The 20,344-nt window shown below is 43.8% G+C and overlaps 1 protein-coding gene across 1 annotated transcript in view; it reads left to right on the top strand.

Annotated features, from left to right (window-relative positions):
- LOC139049307 (oxygen-dependent choline dehydrogenase-like) overlaps nt 1-20,344 on the top strand; it is an 85,608-nt gene that overhangs the window by 20,460 nt on the left and 44,804 nt on the right. Inside the window, exons 3-5 of the mRNA XM_070524685.1 lie at nt 2,571-2,798; nt 7,637-7,832; nt 13,169-13,314. Of these exons, the coding sequence (XP_070380786.1) occupies nt 2,571-2,798; nt 7,637-7,832; nt 13,169-13,314 (570 nt within the window). The remainder of the gene's footprint in view (nt 1-2,570; nt 2,799-7,636; nt 7,833-13,168; nt 13,315-20,344) is intronic.

Here is a 20,344-nt window from a genome sequence, read left to right as displayed (position 1 = left end):
AATTGATGCCAACTTTACGGTTATGGCTTGTGTTAATGAAAGATTACAGCAGTTTCCTAATGGCAGACTTTGAGCCTTCTTAAACATGCGCACCAGACGGATTTTTCTCCACTCACTCAGTCCTTTTCCACGCCAGAACGAAGCACGATATGTGCTAATTGGTTGTTCTGAAAGAAGCATAGCACATTGTTGAAGGAAAGCACCGGGTATGATTTCGTGCCCAGACGAATTTAGGTATTTCCGGTAACAAACATGCAAAACACACGTGGTAGTGAATAAAATTCGCATCTCGAGGGCCATCAGCAGATACATTTGGCATACAACAAGTGGCCGCAGAAAACATAAATGTTACTAAAATTGCATAAAAAAATCCGCCGTCTGTGACTCCATTAGCACAAGTCTGTGACGAAGGTTTGTTTCTCGCTAGGGCAGTTACAAACTGTATTTGTGTAGCTTTTATTGAATTTAGCGTTATGCTGAAATAACACTTGGCAGCGCATCTTTTTTGGAGATGATTGATTGGAGATTAATAATTTCACAAGCTATATTTCTTAGGGCGGTGTATATTTGTTGATAAGGTTTAGATGTTATGATGATCAGTACAATCGTTCTTGAGATTATTGTAATCGTAGATGTAACGAGACAGGATTGTAGTGTACACAAGTGCAGGTTTATCAATGCTCTTCGTGAGCCAGGACTAGAGGCCGGGTAAGCGCGTATGCACTTCTATCGCCGTATGTTGAATGACACCGGAGGCGAGTACCAACGATAATTGGCAAAGCGAGGTTGCTAGTGGCTTCATGCGCGCTGTGTTGTCGCATGCCTAGTTTTGACGGTGACATACATAATTCATGGACGCGGCTTTTGACACCACAAGTTGTAATGATCACATACAACACATTGCCACGATTGGTTTGATGTCTGAAGCTATACATTGACACCACAGTTAAACACCTTCACATTACACACTAGCTTTAAATGACCTTGTTGCGTCGTGCTGCAGTATTAGTAAGATAGCAATTACATGGACCCTCCAGGCGCATTTTTGCCGTTGCCTTCGCCGTCGCCGTGCCCGTGATATTTCGTATAACGTCTAAGGGCAATAACAGTGCCTCCATGCGTCGTATGCTGTGTGTGCGAGTGAAAGCGACTGAAGGTGATTGAAGATTGCAGCTCAATCTCGCGCGTGCAAGGAAAGGGTGGAGGAAGCGCGCCGTCTTCCGTCGCGTGCATGACTCTGGTCGTAGGGGAGGGAGGGGACGCTGCACTTCCGCAGCAACTTCGTATGGCGCACCCGGTAGGCTTTATCTTGAAAAGGCATGTCCTTTGGGGGCAGTCTAGGTGGGCCGACAGCTCGTAGTTTTGCGTGTGCCTTGGTATCGCCGTTCAATTTGCGTTGAAGCGGTAGACAGCGCAAAGGTCACTTTGCTCAATGCGGCTGCATCGCTTCCTCAGGCCCGAGTTTCGAGAGCGAGTGACCGCGGTCATAGAGTGTAATGTGCTTGCCTGTGCACGCTGAAACCATGCATGGTAATTTTGTTAATCAGCGAGTGTTTACAATTATACAGAGCCAGTAACTATCCTTATACTATCCTTCATTCGTATGGCTGTCTACTGATCTGCTAGTGCAACCGATGCTTCCCCTTCCAGGTGAAACGGGACTTCTTTATGAAACCCTAACAGAGGCTGATAGCCGGTCTCTATTAAATGCTATATAACGATTATTTCCACACTGCGCTTATCCTGCATTGTTTTTTTCTAGACTGTATTAGTATTAGGTGATACACGGTTGTACACGCTACCACTATCATTAGGTTTCCAAACATGACAGGAGCCTTTTACATTGTCTCAAGCACAACTATTTAGATGGTCTAAAGATTTACATGGATTAGAGTCTGCATAAGCACTAGACATTGTACTAGCGCTTCATGGGTGAATCTGCTGAAATCGCAACAAATGAAGCTAATATTTCGCGCACATGACTTTGAGGGGCTGCTGTAGGTGAAGTTGTAAACTGAATAGTTTCTATTGGACTGGTGTTGACTTGTACGCTCAACATTTGTGGGACGTCTTCCTTGCATGGGTGACATTGACTGACGTACACAGGGCAGAAAAGACATTTCGTTTAACTAGCCTGCAGATACCTTTCAATCTTACTTAAGATATTTCCGTGTGTACGATACCTTGAATTGCCAACTTAATAGCGTACACGCAATTTTCTTTACAAAGGGTGACATCTCGAATTATATATATATGTCTGCAAGCGTTTTAGCTTACTACTAGCAAGATAGGTATTCTTGGCCGTTCTATATGACGAATTAATGGCATGGTCGCCACAAGTCTGAAATATCAAGTAGAATATTACCCCGTCTGCCCACGTTTTGCGCACATTTTAAACAATGTTGCTGGGGTCTCAGGGACCCTTTTCTCGCACTTTGCTGCTCTTTGTGATGATCTACGACAATACTCGTGTTCTGCACTCCAAGGCATCTGCCGCAAATGTTCTCTGGAAAGAATAAAAACACGAGAACTTAGAATGTCGCGTGACCTCTACAAAAATCCGGTCACAGGTTGGAACCGTGCCAGGTAGCGAGTGGATACAACTTAGAGTGCTACATAAGCAGGACTCCCTTCCCTCTAAGATGCAATACGTCGCGAGAGAATGCAATCATCATCATCATCAGCAGCAGCAGCAGCAGCAGCAGCAGCAGCCCGGTTACGCCCACTACAGGGCAATGGGCCCTGCCATACTTGTCTACAACCCAAGTCATGTACTAATTGTGGCCATGTTGTCCCTGGTAACTTCTTAACCTCATCCGCCCTCCTAACTTTCTGCCGCCCCCTGCTACGCTTCCCTTACCTTGGAATCCATTCCGTAACCCTTAATGGCCATCGGTTATCTTCCTTCCTCATTACATGTACTGCCCATGCCCATTTCTTTTTCTTGCTTTCAACTAAGATGTCTTCAACACGTGTTTGTTCCCTAACCCAATCTGCTTTTTTTCTTTTCCTTTAACGTTACACCTATCATTCTTCTTTCCATAGCTCGTTGCGTCGTCCTCAATTTTAATCGAACCCTTTTCGTAAGCCTCCAGATTTCTGCCCCGTAGGTGAGTACTGGTAAGACACAGCTGTTGTACAATCTTCTCTTGACGGATAATGGCAACCTGCTGTTCATGATTTGAGAATTCCTGCCAAACTCACCCCTGCACATTTTTATTCTTCTGATTATTTCAGTCTCATGATCCGGATCCGCGGTCACTAGCTTGCCTTAGTATATGTATTCTCTTACAACTTCCAGTGCCGCGATACCTATCGTAAACTGCAGTTCTCTACCGAGACTGTTAGACATTACTTTAGTTTTTGGCAGATTTCTTTTTAAACCCATCCTTCTGCTTTGCCTCTCCAGGTCAGTGAGCATGCACTGCAATTGGTCCCCTGAGTTACTAAGCAACGCAATATCACCAGCAAATAGCAAGTTACTAAGGTACCCTCCGTTAAATCTTATCCCCAATTCTTCCCAATCCAGGTCTCCGAATACCTCCTGTAAACGCGCTGTGAATAGCATTGGACAGATCGTATTTCCCTGCCTGACGCCTTTGTCTATAGAAAATTTTTTTGCTTTCTTTTAGAAAACTACGGTGGCTGTGTAGCCGCTATAGAAATCTTTGAGTATTTTTACATACGGCAAGTCTACACCCTGATCCTGCAATGCCTCCATGACAGCTGAGGTTTTGACTGAATGAAACGTTTTCTCGTAATCAATGAAAGCTATATACAAGGCTTGGATATATTCCACACATGTCTATCACTTCATTTGTAGTGTGAATATGGTCCTTTGTTGAGTAGCGTTTACAGAATCCTGCCTGGTCGTTTGGTTGACAGAAGTCTAAGGTGTTCCTGACTCTATTTGCTATTACCTTAGTAAATACTTTGTAGGGTACGGACAGTAAGCTGATCGGTCTATAATTTGGCAAGTCTTTTGCGTCCCATTCCTTATATATTAGGATTATGCTAGCGTTCTTCTATGATTCCGATACGCTTGAAATCATGAGGTATTGCGTATGCAGGGTGGCCAGTTTTTCTAGAACAATCTGCCCACTATCCTTCAACAAATCTGCTGTTAGCTGATGCTCCCCAGCTGCCTTCCCCCTTTGGATAGCTCCCAAGGCTTTCTTTACTTCTTCCAGCGTTACTTGTGGGATTTCAATTTCCTCTAAACTATTCTTTCTTCCATTATCGCCGTGGGTGCCACTGGTACTGTATAAATCTCTATAGAACTCTTCAGCCACTTGAACAATCTCACCCATATTAGTAATGATGTCGCCGGCTTTGTCTCTTAACGCATACATCTGATTCTTGCCTTTCCTAGTTTCCTTTTCACTACTTTTGGGCTTCCTCCTTTCCTGAGAGCATGTTCAATTCTATCCATATCCTACTTCCTTGTGTCAGCTGTCTTACGCTTGCTGATTAACTCCGAAAGTTCTGCCAGTTATATTCTAGCTGTAGGGTTAGAGGCTTTCATACATTGGTGTTTCTTGATCAAATCTTTCGTCTCCGGCGATAGCTTACTGGTGTCCTGTCTTACGGAGTTACCACCGACTTCTGTTGCACACTCCTCCATGATTTCCCTTACATTATCGTCCATTGGTTCAACACTGAGGCCCTCTTCCTGAGTTAAAGCCAAATACCTGTTCTGTAGGTTGAGCCGAAATTTCTATTTTTCCTCTTACCGCTAACTCATTGATCGGCTTCTTATGCACCAGTGTCTGCCGTTCCCTCCTCAAGCTAAGGCTAATTCGATTTCTTACCATCCTATAGTCACTGCAGCGCACTTTGCCTAGCACGTTCACGTCTTGTATGATGCCAAGGTTAGCGCAGAGTATAAAGTCTATTTCATTTCTAGTCTCGTCATTCGGGTTCCTTCACGTTTATTTCGGTTATGCCGCTTGCCGAAAATAGGTATTCATTATCCGCATATTATTCTGTTCTGCAAAATCTACTAATAACTATCGCCTGCTATTCCTAGAGCCTATGCCATATTCCACCACTGACTTGTCTCCAGCCTGCTTCTTGCCTACCCATGCATTCATGTCGCCCATCAGTATAGTGTATTTTCTTTTGACTTTACGCATCGCCGATTTCACGTCTTCATAGAAGGTTTCGATTTCCTGGTCATCGTGACGGGATGTAGGGGCGTAGGCCTGTACGACCTTCAATTTGTATCTGTTACATAAGTTCCCCAGCAATACCTGCCACCCTCTCGTTAATGATATAGAAATCCTGTATGCTATCACCAATATCCTAATTAATCATAAATCCGACTCCTAGTTCTCGTCTCTCCTCTAAGCCCCGGTAGTACAGGACGTACCCACTTTTTAGCGCTGTATATGCTACTTTTATCCTACTAACTTCACTGAGCCATATGACATCCTATTTACGGCCCTCTAGTTCCTCCAATAGCATTGCTAGACTCGCCTCACTACATAACGTTCTAGCATTGAACGTTGCCAGGTTCAGATTCCAATGGTGGCCTGTTCGGACAAGGCAATCATCCACTCCATAATAGTGTGCGTTTCAAGCAATTGAACTGCTTCCTCCTGACTACTAAGTAAGTTTCGACTATTTGTTGTCTTCTTGAAAATGTGTTACGCTGTAGGTCACAATGACGAACTCTAGTAAAGAGATAAGCTAGAACTCCTGTACAAACTTTCTGTTGTTGTACTTATGACTACATGTGGAAGTTCAGTCTGCTGTGACGTCTCAACCAATGAATTCGGAAAATCTGAGTTCTCTGTCATTCCATCAAGTAATACCATAACCGAAGAGAGGCTTTGTCACAATGCTTGTGCAAATGATTTTGAATTGACTTCACTGCGAAGGCTTTCACCAACATCTTGGGAAACATGACAGCAACGTGGACGATTTTACTAACTAGTAGTAGGAAGATATACCACATATCTAATCCCAGCGTACGCAAGACAAACTAGTGACCGGACCCTCAAGTTAACTATGTCGAGAAGACGAAAACAGTAGATATTCAGGCCAGCGTTGGTACATCATGGTGTTGCTCTGCTTAATGCGTTTTTCTCCTTGTTTAATGTGCTTTAGTTCTCGGGAAAATCATCAGCCGAAAGAATTTGTTATTCACATAACGTATGTATGTAAACAACCCAGCAGCTAGTAGATTAGCTCTTTAGCAGCAGTTATTGCCCTGTCATTGCCGCATAGCCAGTAATGTAAAAGCCAATAAAGCTGCTTCTTTTGACCACGCACCCTTTCTCGAAGTGACGCTCTGGTTTTTCTGTACTCTAGTGCAGGTAGTTTACATCCTTTCTGATAGGTATCAATAAAAAGGCATTACAGAGCCCTTCCAAATATTGATTGAAATTCTGACTTTTGCTCGCCACGTGGCTTTGACAGCGGGAATCATTCCTGTCCTATCTACAGAGAGCACATTACCGGCTTCACCATAAACTTCTACGATCAGGTAGGTAGTTTCTGACCGTACTCGAGACCGTCAAGTTACAAGGCTTCTCCCTGTAGAAGAAAAGCGCCATTTCTCCTGAAAAGGACTTCTATTCTTCGACCACGTCATCAGCACGTCTGCATACCACCTTCACTCACTGAAGCCCACCGCTGTCCCTAAATTGCCACGTCCCACGGATAAGCAAGTAATATGTTATTCATTTCGGCTTGCGCGCATGATACAGGCGCTTCGTAAGAACCTTCTGTCGTATTGCCAAACTACGGATGTATTTAAACAAGTGAAATGTCGACTTCAAGAAGGAAACGCGGAAGTTGGAAGCAATCCAAGAGCTTAAACAATTTCTGCACTTACTACCAGTATCCACATGTTTTGACAAAGACGTACACTTATACAGGCACTTTACCAAATCGTATCTTTTTTTACATTCCTAGGAGAATACGTTAGCGAGCGATCAGTCAAGAATGTGTGCTGGTACCTGCATATATAGCAGATGGATTTCAACCATTATTTCAAGTTTCGATGACCGATGAGTGAACACGCCCTTGTCGTTGTCCTTTAAGTGTTGCATATTTTTTGGGCGAAACTTCTCCAAGCAATATATATGTTTCTAACTAATCGTTTTGACCGTTTCTTCATGTCTCTACAACATGACGATATCTTTAGAAGACAAGCGTCCGTTGGCATTGATTGGTCAGAAAAAACACACTTAAAAAACAGACTGGAAAAAATTTCAGATTACGTACCATAATTAATTAGTCGGCCATATATACAAGTAATATGAACCTATCACAAATGGCTGACACGTGCCCTTACAAGCAAAGCTAGCGTCACAATGTTTTCATGAATATGGGTCCAAGTTATCAAGGTAAGATTGGCTGCGCACTTATAGTGCTAACCCTTCTGTATAAAAATAAAGTCTAAACAACATTCACTGATGCTATCGTTGTAGGCACGAAATGCAAGAATAATGTCGTGCATTTCCTTTATTTTTCGTGTAAATGCTTCCACTACTTTTATCTCCTCTTGTACATTATGGAAAACACAAAAAGAAACAGTATTAAGAACTCATTGAAAATTATAATTCACTTGTACACATACACTTGTAATTGAAGTACAACTTATCCTAGCTCACCCTCTTCCCCTCAGATTGGTCCTATGACTCAAGGAAAAATTATGGGAGGTACAAGTTCTCTCAACTCCATGAACTATGTACGGGGAAACCCACATGACTTTAATAAGTGGGAAACCGAGTACGGTGCCACTGGTTGGAAATTTGAAGATGTCCTTGATTACTTTAAACAGATCGAGAACTTTCAAGTTACTGGCTTTCCGGAAGAGGAAGGTAAGTTGATATTGTTCTAATAATAAAAACTGTCCGTTTCAAGTATTGCTAGAAATACACTTGATACAAAGGGGAGTGTGCTTAATGAATTAGGAACGTAAGAACCTTTCCTGGGGAAGTGCACCAACTCGACAGCGAACGTAACAGGACTATCAAAGCGTTAAGGCGAGCTAATTGGTTGCAAGAGCCTGCGATTTGGTTTGGAGTACCAAACTGGAAACGGCAGGGATGCAGAGAAGAAAACAATACAGACCGGACGGGCGCTAGGCATACGCAATTTCACATTTGAACGTGGTCTAAAATAATGCACAGGAGCAAGGTTCAGATTTAGTTGGAGACCGAGTCTTCGTGTCGCATAGCCCTATACGCTGTGTATTTTTTTTTCATCGGGGGGGGGGGGGGTCCGGAACCGTATGAATAACTGAATTTCAAATGCCAACAACCTGCGGTCTCAAGAGCTTTAAAAACATGCAGTGAGTCTCTCTCTGAGAGGATGAGAAAGAGAAGAAAAAAAACCATCACAAGCGTTCACTCATTGCCTGCTCATGGAAAGTAATAAGAAATGAAGGAGAAACAACGAAGAAGGTGAGAGCTGCAGCACTCTAATATATGCGCAGCAGCCATGTCGCTATGGCTCAAGTAGGACAAGCATTTTTAACTCGTGTGTCGATAACAAACTGCAGACCTCTGACTACAGGTACGCAAGTCGCGTCTACGCGCCCTGCGCCTGCCGCGCTTTGCGAGGGAAGAAGGGCTTCCTACTTTGTTATCGACACTGTTTCAAAATGCTTCGATATTCATAAACGTTATTTTTATATTTTTATAGCTCTCAGATCAGCACAAAAAGAAAGGTCAAGCACTTTCTCGCATGATATAAGTCATCTTCGCTGAGGGTTGAATGTACCACGCCGTAGCTGCGTAGCCGGGCGCGCCGACGCGAGGCGGCCCAAGCGCGCGATACAGAGAGCAGCTGTTTACTGTGATCGCGCCACGTTTCGACACGTACACACACACACACACACACACACACACACACACACACACACCCACACACACACACACACACACACACACACACACACACACGCGCGCGCGCGCGCGCGCGCGCGCAGACACACGCACGCACACGCACACACACGCTCACATACACACACACACGCACGCACGCACACACACACAATAATAGTATTTGCGCGGCTATGCATAGATATTTGCCCGAATGTGAAGCGGTAATTGGTGATCGACACTGAGTTCCATAAGCACCACTGCTTTGGCAGTAAGCACTTTGAGCACGCGTGGAGTTGCCATCAGGGTAACCTTCCATAAAAAAGCCATCGATACCATGTTATGTCATCACCGTGAATACATGGTAACACGAATACCATATCGTTGCGTATCAAAATCAGAATCAGTATTTATTATTAGAAGTTGGGTCACATTACAAGTACTTAGTATACAGAAGGAGATCCCATCGTCAAAGATTGTATCTGGACTTCCTGTAGAAGAACAGTTATTATAGTTATCTCAAAGCAACAATAGCAAAAATAAGGAAGTATACAAGCAACAAGAAAAGAACGGTTACATAACAAAATACAGAGTTGATTACAAATAATTACAAGGTTTAGCATATTTCATGGAAGCAGAAAAATTGTGCGGGAAGGAAATACCAACAGTTTATTTACAGCAAAAGAAAAAAGAGAAAAAAAAGCGAACAAAGACGGAATACAGTAATCCTTATCGTTAATTTGTCAATAATAAATGCATTTTTAGTTGTCCTTTAAATTGTGATAAAGATCTTGCGTTTCTCAATATGAAAGGAAGGGTGTTCCATATTGATATGGAAGTCAATTCTACAACCTGTTTACCCTAGTTAGTGCGGATTCTTGGTAAAAGAAAATTAATATTCAATGGAAATCTGGAGGTACTCTGAATCACCAGGTGACGTGGTGAAAATGTGATCGATGGTAGCTCATTATTCGCAAATCTCTACAAAAAACTACCCAGGATGTATTTAGTGAGTCCAGAAATGGCAAGGATGTTATTCTCGTGTAGTAGGGAATTCGCATTTGAAAAGCGTGCACTCCAAGCAATTATTTTTATGACTCGGGTCTGAACTTACTGAAGTGACGCAGTGTGAGTAGTATAGGTGTTTGTCCAACACATTATGCCATAAGTAATGTGAAAGTGCACAAAACAGTGGTAAAGTGAGAGTAATGTGGTGCCTGTGAAGTAAGGGCGTGTTTAAATTAAGATGCGTACACCATTAATTATTTTCCTTTTTATGTGAGCAATATGATTGCGATATTTCAAATTCCAATCAAGTAGAATACCAAGGAAATATGAACACCTCCTCTACATGAATAATCTGTTGTGTTATTTTGCCAGCTTAAGCTGCTACAGATGTTACAACGTGCAGATAATTAAGGTATAAAATGGTGTTGTCAAATAACACACCACCATTATCCCCCTATTTTATGTCCACTGCAGGACGAAGGTTTCTCCCTGCGATCTCTAAATACCCCGGTCCTGCGCCGAGCGATTCCGGCTAGCGCCTGCAAATTTCTTAATTTAATCGCCCAACCTACTCTTCTGTCGTCTTCCGCGGTGCTACCCTTCTCTTGGCACCCATTGTGTAACCCTAATGGTCCACCGGTTACCTAACCTATGCATTACATGACCTGCCCAGCTCCATTTCTTTCTGTTAATGTCAATTAGAATATCGGCTATGCCTGTTTGCTCTCTGATCCACACCGCTCTCTTCCTGTCCCTTTAACGTTCCGCCTATCATTCTTCTTTCCGTCGCTGTTTGCGCTGTCCTTAACTAGGTTTCAAGCGTCTTTGTCTGTCTCCAAGTTTCTACCCCATATGTCAGCGCCGGTAAAGTGCAGTAATTGTACTTCTTACTTTTCAATAATAATGCTAAGCTTCAAGTGAGGAGCTCACAGTCTCTGTCGTAAGCCCTCCAACCAATTTTTATGTTTCTATGAATTTCCTCCTCATGGTCCGAGATTACTGTAACTGACCTAGGTAAACGTACTCCTTCACATGATCTAGAGGCTGACTGGTGGTCTTGAACCCTTGTTCCCTTGACAGGTTATTTATCATTATATTCGTTTTCTGCATATTAATCTTTAACCCCACTCTTCCACTCTACTCTCGGCGTTAAGGTGGTCAATCATTTGCTGTAATTCGTCTCTAGTGTTGTTGAACAGGACAATGTCGTCTGCAAATCGAAGGTTTCTGAGATATTCGCCGTTGATCCATACTCTTAAGTCTGCCCACTTTAATACCTTGATCACTTCTTCCAAGCACGCAGTGAACAGCATTGGAAAAATTTTGTCTCCTTCTCTGGAGGATGCTTTTGCATGGCGACAACTGCAGACGGGTACTTTCCCGAATCTAAACCTTCTGAATAAAATTTTCCCTACACAATATGAGGCTAAGTGCCCATGGTGCGGAGAGAAACCAGATCTGTACCACATATCATGGGCCTGTCAAAATATTGAGTCCCGAACAATCTATAAAATTAAAAACCCGAGTGCGGAACAGTGGGAGAGTATGCTTTCCAGCGTAAGCTTGAACGGCCAAAAGCGCCTAGTAGAGCGAGCTCGCGGGTTGGCCATACTCAGTGGAGCCTTGGACTAGGGCACCAACCCTGTGATTGCAGACAGAAGAATCCATCAGAAGATGGAAGACCCGTCTGAAGCCGCGAAGATCTCTTCTCTACAGCCCAATAAATGTTTTCCGATCCGATCCGGTCTCCTTCTCTGATCCGTTTCTGTATACGCATCTTTCAACTTTTCCTGTGCAGAATTGAGGTAGCTGCAGAATCTCTGTAGATACTTTCTAAGATACTTACGTAAGCATCCTGTACTCCTTGATTCCGTAATTCCTCCATGACTGCAGGTATGTCTAGTTGGTCAAATGCCTTTTCTTTATGAAAGTCATATAGAGGGGCTGGTTGTACTCTGCGGATTTCTCGATTACCTCACTGATGACTTGGATGGGATCTCGTGTAGACTATCCCTTCCTGAAGCCTGCTTATTCCCTTGGTTCAATAAAGTCCCATGTTTCCCTTATTCTATTGGAGATTATCTTGGTGAATATTTTGTATAATACTGGAAGTAAGCTAATGGGCCTATAATTTTTTTAATTCTTTAACGTGTGCCTTTTTGTGGATTAGTATAATGTTGGCATTCTTCCAGTTCTCTCAGACTAATAAAGTCGATAGCCTTTTCGTGCAAAGAGCCGTTACTTCTTCAAGCATTACGTCTCCTCCACTTTTGATTAAATCAACTGATAGTCCACGTTCTGCAGTCGCTTTTCCCCGTTTCATGTATTGCGAGGCCCTTCTAACTTCATCGCTAATTATCGAAGGAGTCTCTGGAACCGGTTCATTGCTAATTGGAATTGAGGTATCGTGGCTGCTTTGACTACTGTACTGGTCAGTATAGAATTCTTCCGCTGCTTTTACTGTGCCTTCGAGAATGCTGATCATATTGCTACGTAACAGTATTTGCGATCAAGAAGACGCGAGCAGTGTGAAGACGACGACGGCAATGAAAAGCTAGCGCGGGCTGTTGCCTCTTGGCCAAGTGCGGCGTATTTGCCTGTAAATATACTTGTATATAGCTTTTTGTCTGCGTCTTCTTACGTAACATATCTTGTGAGGTGAACCTTCTCTGTACCTCGTCACGGAGATTCGCAGTGGACGGTACGTCAACCTTTCCTTCATGGCTCCCGGCGACGACAACTCGACTCCATCGGCTCCGACACCTGCTGCCACTTCGACGACCTGCATCAATCTCCCCGCTCCCCGTGAATCTTGCGTATTCTCGGGGAAAGATGGGGAAGGCGTCGAGGAGTGGATCAGCCTGTACGAACACGTCAGCCGCAATAACCGGTGGGACCCTACAATCATGCTCGCAAACGTAGTCTTTTACATCGGTGGCACACCTCGAGTTTAGTTTCGGACGCATGAAGATGAGCTCACCAGTTGGGATTCGCATAAACAAAAGTTCCGAGAGTTGTTCGGCAGCCCCTACGGTCACAAACTTGCCGCGCAGAAGGGGCTTTCCGGCCATGTGCAGACGTCAACAGAGCTCTATATCACGTACATTCAGGATGTCTTGGCTCTATGGCGCAAAGTTGACGCACACATTACTGAGTCAGACAAGGTTTCCACATCCTCAAAGGCATTGCCGATGACGCCTTCAACTTGCTCGTTTTCAACAACGCGGCGACGGTGGATGCAGTTATAAAAGAGTGCCGCCGACTGGAAATCGCTAAAAGCCGACGCATTCACCAGCAGTTTGCCCGTCTGCCCAACACCCCAGCGACATCTTCCTGTGCCGACACTCCTCATGCCAACAACACTAGCGATGTTACGAGGATCGTCCAGCATGAGATCGAGGCCGCCTATCCCGCTGCCTTCGACTCCAGCCCCACCAACGCACCTGCAGTCACGGTTTCCATGATCAAGGTAGTTGTCCGCCAGGAGTTCGAAAACATGGGTCTTCACACCATCCGCTCGGCCCATCGCCCTGATACCCACCCGGCTTCTTCGATTCCGCTCCTTCCCGCACCTTCTTACCCACCACGTTTCCGCGACCCGTCTGAATGGCGCACTGCTGACGACAAGCCCATTTGTTTTCACTGCCATCGGATCGAGCACATTTCTCGGCACCAGGCTTATCTTTCAGTGCATACATCTGGGTTTGTCCGTTGCCAGGCTTTCTTCTGACTGATTTCAGGCTGCGTCCAATTTTTACTGCTTCCTGAGTCTTTCTCAATTTATAATTCTGAATATTCCTTATTTCGTCCTTGTTGATTTCATTCTTTGTCGTTTCTTTATTAGGTCCTTCGCTACATGGGAGAGCTTACGTACTGGTTGCCTTGGTGCCTTACCTCCAACTTCAGTTTCTGCTTCTCAAGCCAGCCTAGTTACGGTTTCATTCATTGCCTCTATGTGACCTTCATCTCTCTGTTCTAAGCCTGAGCTTTTAGTTGCAAGTGCCAAGCTGAACTGGTCTGCTTTTGCCCTTACTGCGTCTAGGTGACTGTTTGTTCTTGACCAATTCTTGTTCTTGACCAACACCACCAACACCACACATCAGATGCTAATAGAGTGCTTTTTTTACTTTCAAAGATGATTTTAAATAAACACAAAAAGATTAGTAGAATCACGTCCCTACACTATATTTATAAGACTAAGGGTACGTTATTTGCTAGAACACCCACATAAATCAATTATTTAAATAAACTAACTACGACAAATAACTTCCTTGAAATTTTACGCCACATATTTGCATTGGAATGTCGAAGGAAATGGTTATAAAAGTTTAGTTTCGTGTCTCAACATTTCAAACGTTCATGTTAACCGAAATAATTGGCCTCGAATCATTTGCTGAATGTACCAGACCACGCACTCTGCAGTGTGAAGCGCGGCTCGTGGCGAAACTTTCCCGTGACGTAGAAGGGTGGCGAAAGGTTAAGGTGCGCTAACGATGCTGTAAGCCGGCCCATCTCGCCTCAGTTGCTGTGGTGACTATGCATCTTATCGGGAGAATCGCACAGCGCCAATCGGAATAAGATCGCGGGTACAGCGATGCGTAATAGTATCTTCATTTTACGCCACTCTGCTACGTCCCACGTCACCTGCTACGTCACCCTGCTACGTCACAGCAACCTGCACTTTACAGGGTTGCATGCGTTTTCAGATAAATTGATGGAGTTTCATATAAATTCATCTGTTTTACCTCTTAAAACAACGGTTAGATTGTGAGGCGCGACATAATTTTGACCACCTGGGGTTCTTTAACGTGCACCCCAATGAAAGTACACGTGTGGTTTTGCATTTCGCCCCCATTCAATATGTGGCCGCCACAGCCGTTATTCTAGCCCGCAACCACAGGCTTAGCACCACAACACCATAGCCCCTACGCCACCACGGCAGCTCATTTATTCGATGAAATTAGTTGAATTACTGAATGGTTCCTGGTTTTTTTTCTTGAAAATGATGTCTGCCTGGGCACATATTTGTTGTATGGTGACCTGATTCAAATAAGTTCTGTTGACCTTGTTTACAAAAATGTGCCCGAAGAGAAAGAAGAAAATAAGTATTGTGCACCATAGGATCCAAGCTAGTGGTTGACACCACAAATATATGCATGATTTCTGTATCCAAAAGAATAGAGCTGGAGCACTTCATTATGCCGGACAGAGAGCCAGAATTTTATCTAGCGCTAACGCGTTCGCACATGTTTTGTGTGTATGCTAATACAAATGCTTAAACTCTTCTGTGTTATTACGATTTTCGGATAGTGGATTCATAGTCGGCCAGCTTCTAATTTTGTCGCTTTTGGTACAGCAACAACAATGTTAACTTGGTTTTTTGGTGCACCATGCAGTGGAGAAGTATCACGGCAAAAGTGGAGAAACACCAATCAACTATCCCAAGTATTACACAAATCTAAGCTATGTCTTCCTTGAAGCCTGCCGGCAGTCTAATTATACCTCCGTAGACTACAACGGTGCAAAACACACAGGTAAGAGTTTAACAGAGGACACCTGGAACCTATGGGATTCGAGAGCCACATGTATTTATCGACACTCAGTGATTTATCACTGGCCATACTCTTCGTCTCTGATTTTCCGTCATTTTGACTGAAATCTCGTAGTACTTTCAACAACAATTACCGCTCTGTAAGCCAGAACATGTATCTTAGCCACACATGCCAAGAAGCCAAAAATTATGTTTCTTTATATTTTTACATACTCCGTACGATGGATCGGTGGATGGATGCATGTAATGAGCGTCCCCTTTGGAATGAGACGGTGGGTAGCGCCACCAAGCTCTTGCTATTATACTGCCTAATGTCCTACTTAGGTTAAAGAACAAAAAAGAAAAATAAACACTATGGACTCTCACAACCAAATTTTCTGATTCCCTATTGGGAACTGTGCTTTTGTATGTCTCCAATCCTCCAATCGTCTGGTACTAATCCCTATTGCAGACGTGTTTACTTTTTCATTGTTCCCGCTGAACCCAAGGGCTTCAAGGAGGCCAGAGGTGCCTGAATCGTCGGCTGGGTAGACGTCTTCAGATTCTAATAAAACATGCTCCATAGTTTCCCTAGCTTTACCGCAGCAAATACATGCTTCATCCTTCTTATATCTCGGTTTATTGGTGCGTGTTCTAAGGCATCCCGATCTGGCTTCGAAAAGTAATGAGCTTTCCACTGAGGTAACATAAATTGTTTCTTTCCTGATTTCATTTTTCCTCTTAAGTAGTTATCATTGCAGGTTTCTTTTCCATTGCCGCCACCCATGAGATTATTTCAGCCTCTCTGACTTTCCCCTTGATGTTCTTTGTTGCGGTGTTGCCCACCCTACAGGCCGCATACTTGCTTGTAAGCTTCCTAGTTCTTTTCATCCCCTGTGAATCAATGTTTTTCCTGTGCAGATATCTAAACACTCTCGCAGCCCATTTACATTCTTCCTTACTCCTCAGTCATTCTTTATACTCAATTTTACTGCGAGCTTCCCTCACTTCAAAACTAGCCCAGCCCATATCACCCTGCACAGTTTCATTTGTAGTCTTCCCGTGAGCGCCCAATGCGAGGCGACCCACTTACCTTTGGTTCCCATCGAGTCCTGATTGTACCCCTGACTTAAAGCAAACAACCGCATTTCAAAAAGTAAGTCGTGGAGCAATACACCTTTCCACATACCTCGGAGGACCTCATACCTATTGTATCCCCATAGCGCTCTGTGCTTCATTATTGCTGCACTTCTCTTCCCCTTCACTGTTATTGTTTTTTCCTGTGTTTCCATATATCAATTGTCTTCGTTTATCCGTATGCCAAGGTACTTATATTCTGTTACCCGAGGTATTTCCTGGCTCTGTATCGCCACTGTCTGTTCACTATTTTCATTGAATGCCATAACGCCTGATTTTCTAACACAAAATCTCAAACCTAAATTGTTGCCTTCCTGTCCAAATATATTAGCCAGACGCTTAAAATCACTTTGCTTGTCAGCTAGCAACACGATGTCGTCCGCATAAAATAAACCCGGAAGCAGCTGCTCTACTACTGCACGCACCTAAAAAAATTAGATTATGGGGTTTTACGTGCCAAAACCACTTTCTGATTATGAGGCACGCCATAGTGGAGGACTCCGAAAATTTTGACCATCTGGGGTTCTTTAACGTGCACCTAAATCTAAGTACACGGGTGTTTTCGCATTTCGCCCCCATCGAAATGCGGCCGCCGTGGCCGGGATTCGATCCCGCGACCTCGTGCTCAGCAGCCCAACACGATAGCCACTGAGCAACCAGGGCGGGTACTGTACGCACCTGTTTGTATGAGAGAATGAAGCTGATATTACTTCCTTCTAGCGCCCTCTCCATCCTCATCATATACGTCATAAACAGCAGTGGAGATAGAGGGCATCACAGCTGCCTCAGTCCCTTGTTGATATGAGCTTTATCCTCGCTCTCATCCTTTCCCATTCAACGCAAACTGTATTTTCTAGGCAAATCTCTCTCAAAAGCTGTAGACAATCGTCACCTAAGCCTGCCCCAGTCCAAAATATCCCACGTACCACGTCCTACGTATGACGCACATGGCTCCTCCTACGCTGATTGAGTACTTGGAAATCTACTTAGGGGCCCTTTTTGGCCGCAGTAAGATTTAAGTTTCATTATAGCAAAAATATGCTTAATATTGGGGAAGCTTACCTCGTTATTAATTGGTTTTCATAGTTGCTGCAATATTCACATCTAAGGTATTCGGTTAGCTAAGACATAATATCCACTGAAAGTAGGGACTTAAGTGAGCGTGCCTTTCGGAGCGGCATACAAAGGCTTTAATTTTTCAGGTAAATAATTCGCGATATCCAGTCTTTTGCTATCTCTCATGGGCAATAAATCGATGGTATCACGGAAACAAACGAAATCAACTAATATAAAATAAATCCGTATATACCTACACAAATTGCAATGAAGTTTTCAGGCATCTCTATGCAAATGAACTTTTATTACATAACCGGTCATCGAGGGCTGACTCTCCTGGAAGTTTTGTTCATTGCCTGGTCCTTAGCTTTTTTCTCAATATTGGAAGTTCTCTTCCAATACACTTCCATTCCTAGATTGCAATTATTATACATTTTGTTTGATAACCGCGTCTTCTATATGTGCTAGAATCGCATTTTCTCCGTCTCGGCATTTTCTTCTCGTGACCTGCGTCGCGTGTGACTACGTGGTTAAGATAAGTATAGTTTTGCACAACTTGGAAAAGCTTGGCAGGTTATTACCATGAAATTAGTATTTGTAATGGTTATCATCAAGCTTAACTATGACCATCGATCCATTTAATTTCTTCAGGCACCCGAAGCTCCTGAACCTGGAACTTAACAAACTTGTCTTGGCAATCAAACACAGGCCAAAACAATTACAGAAGTAGGAATTAAAATACGCACTTCGTATTGCAGATTACAAGTTGTGCGTTAGATCTGCTTTATTTATTTTATTTTGGTCTGCTATTTCTACTGGCCCAGAAGCAGAAGTATTTCTCACAAAGATATTTCATAGAGGAATTATTTCCCAACAACGCCTCTGCTACTAACGCTACAAAAGGCCGCGTACTTTAGAAAGGGACTTTTCAGCAAGCACGTACGTTAAGACTTATCAAGCCTTGTCGGCCTCATATGAGGTTTCACGTTCCAAAGCACCAACACAAGAGCTGCCGTATTTACGCTATTTAAACGCATGTGCTCCTTTTATATTTCATCCCATGTTCAACGCGTTAGTATGTTTGAATTTGATGCAAGAGCGCGGCTGCCTCTGTGGAACATCGAACTCGCGGCATTTTATTCAGCAGCCCGAGTGTACTGCAAAGGAAAATTGCGCAATCTTATTTCAGCGTGGGCCGCCAGGAATGAGAACATTAACGTTAAATTATATATTCGCCTATAGGGCCTTCTACAACTTCAAAATCAATAGCATCGGCCATGTTTGTACGCAGAGGAGCATTGAAAGGGTTACGATAATTTATAAGTCCCTTTTGTTGAAGACCCCATCCAAGCTGAGTACTCTTTTTGTTGCAGGTTGCTCAAGGGTACAATCGAATACAGCGGGCGGAAGCCGAATGAGTGCTAGCACTTGCTTTCTTTCTGATGAATTCCGTAAAAGTCATGAAAATCTGCACATTTTTACCCACAGTACAGCCACAAAGGTAAGCATTACACACTTTGAGTGGCATAGTTGATACTGTGGCAATGACTGTCAATACAGTGTTGAAAGGCACAGAAATAATTGCGACAATGGCTTGGAGAGATAGTATACGAGACTTAACGGGTACAAACGACAGGTTTATGACATCATCTGTGGTTTTCGAGCACAACACCTTTAGTTGAAATGCAAACTCTCGCACATCAATGCGTACCTGTGGAAACTGCCTAAAACACGTATAAACTCATAACGTATAAACGGCCCCAGACAGGATGGGCAGTGACCACTTTCCGATCTTCACGAACATCACCAGATTTCACACTGCTGGCCGACAATTCTGTGCTGTGACTCGCTGGGACACATACAGAGAAGCGTTGGACGAATCCCCTGGTGAGCTGTTCGCAGATATGCTGCGGAGCAAAAGAGTGGCTACCTCAATGTTGAAACTGCCAGATCATTTCCCTACTCCTGATTTGAAACTAAAGAACCTCTGCGCAGCCCGTCGGAGAGCAGAGCGCAAGCTAATGAGAAAAACGGGAAATCCATCTGCGAAAACTGAATACAACAGGATAAACGCTGTCATCCGTCGTCACACAAAAAGGTTAAGACGAGTTCAATGGGCTGCTTTCTGTGAGAGTTTATCGGCGTTTACTCCCATGACAAGGATATGGGGAGTAATGAATAGCCTATCCGGAAAGATTTGCCTGCACAGGCCATTCGAAGCACTTGCTTTAAAGCAAGGAAAATATTTGCAAACCCTTGCAGAAGACTTTGCAGATGTATACACATCTGCCAGATCAGCAGGAGTATCGAACCCTCTGTTGTCTGAAGCATCACATACCATGGATACGCCGTTCACCTTTCGTGAGTTGGATTTGGCGCTTAGCAAATTAAGAAGACGCTGTGCTGTGGGTCCCGATTCGATCAGCAATCAGATGCTGACAAATCTGCCATATGAACGAAAACGAGCACTTCTGGACATATTTCATCACGTCTGGAGCACAGGAGAGATCCCAGAAGCGTGGAAGACAGCATGGGTGGTACCAGTGCTCAAGTCGGGGAAGGATCCTGCAAACCTCACCTCATACCGGCCAGTATCGCTAACATCATGCGCATCAAAGTTGATGGAAAGACTAATATGTACGAGGTTAATATGGTATCTCGAGCAAGGAAACAGAATGCCATCATGTATGACCGCATTTCGTCCACGGTTGAGTGCCCAGGACAGTGTCTTGGATCTACTAAGTCATATCGAGCACCATCGCGTAGACGGCCTTTC

This window comes from Dermacentor albipictus, chromosome 8, assembly GCF_038994185.2.
Source record: "Dermacentor albipictus isolate Rhodes 1998 colony chromosome 8, USDA_Dalb.pri_finalv2, whole genome shotgun sequence".
NCBI classification, from domain to species: domain Eukaryota; kingdom Metazoa; phylum Arthropoda; class Arachnida; order Ixodida; family Ixodidae; genus Dermacentor; species Dermacentor albipictus.
The sequence above is the reverse complement of the archived record's forward strand: the minus strand, read 5'-3'. Positions and strand labels throughout refer to the sequence as shown.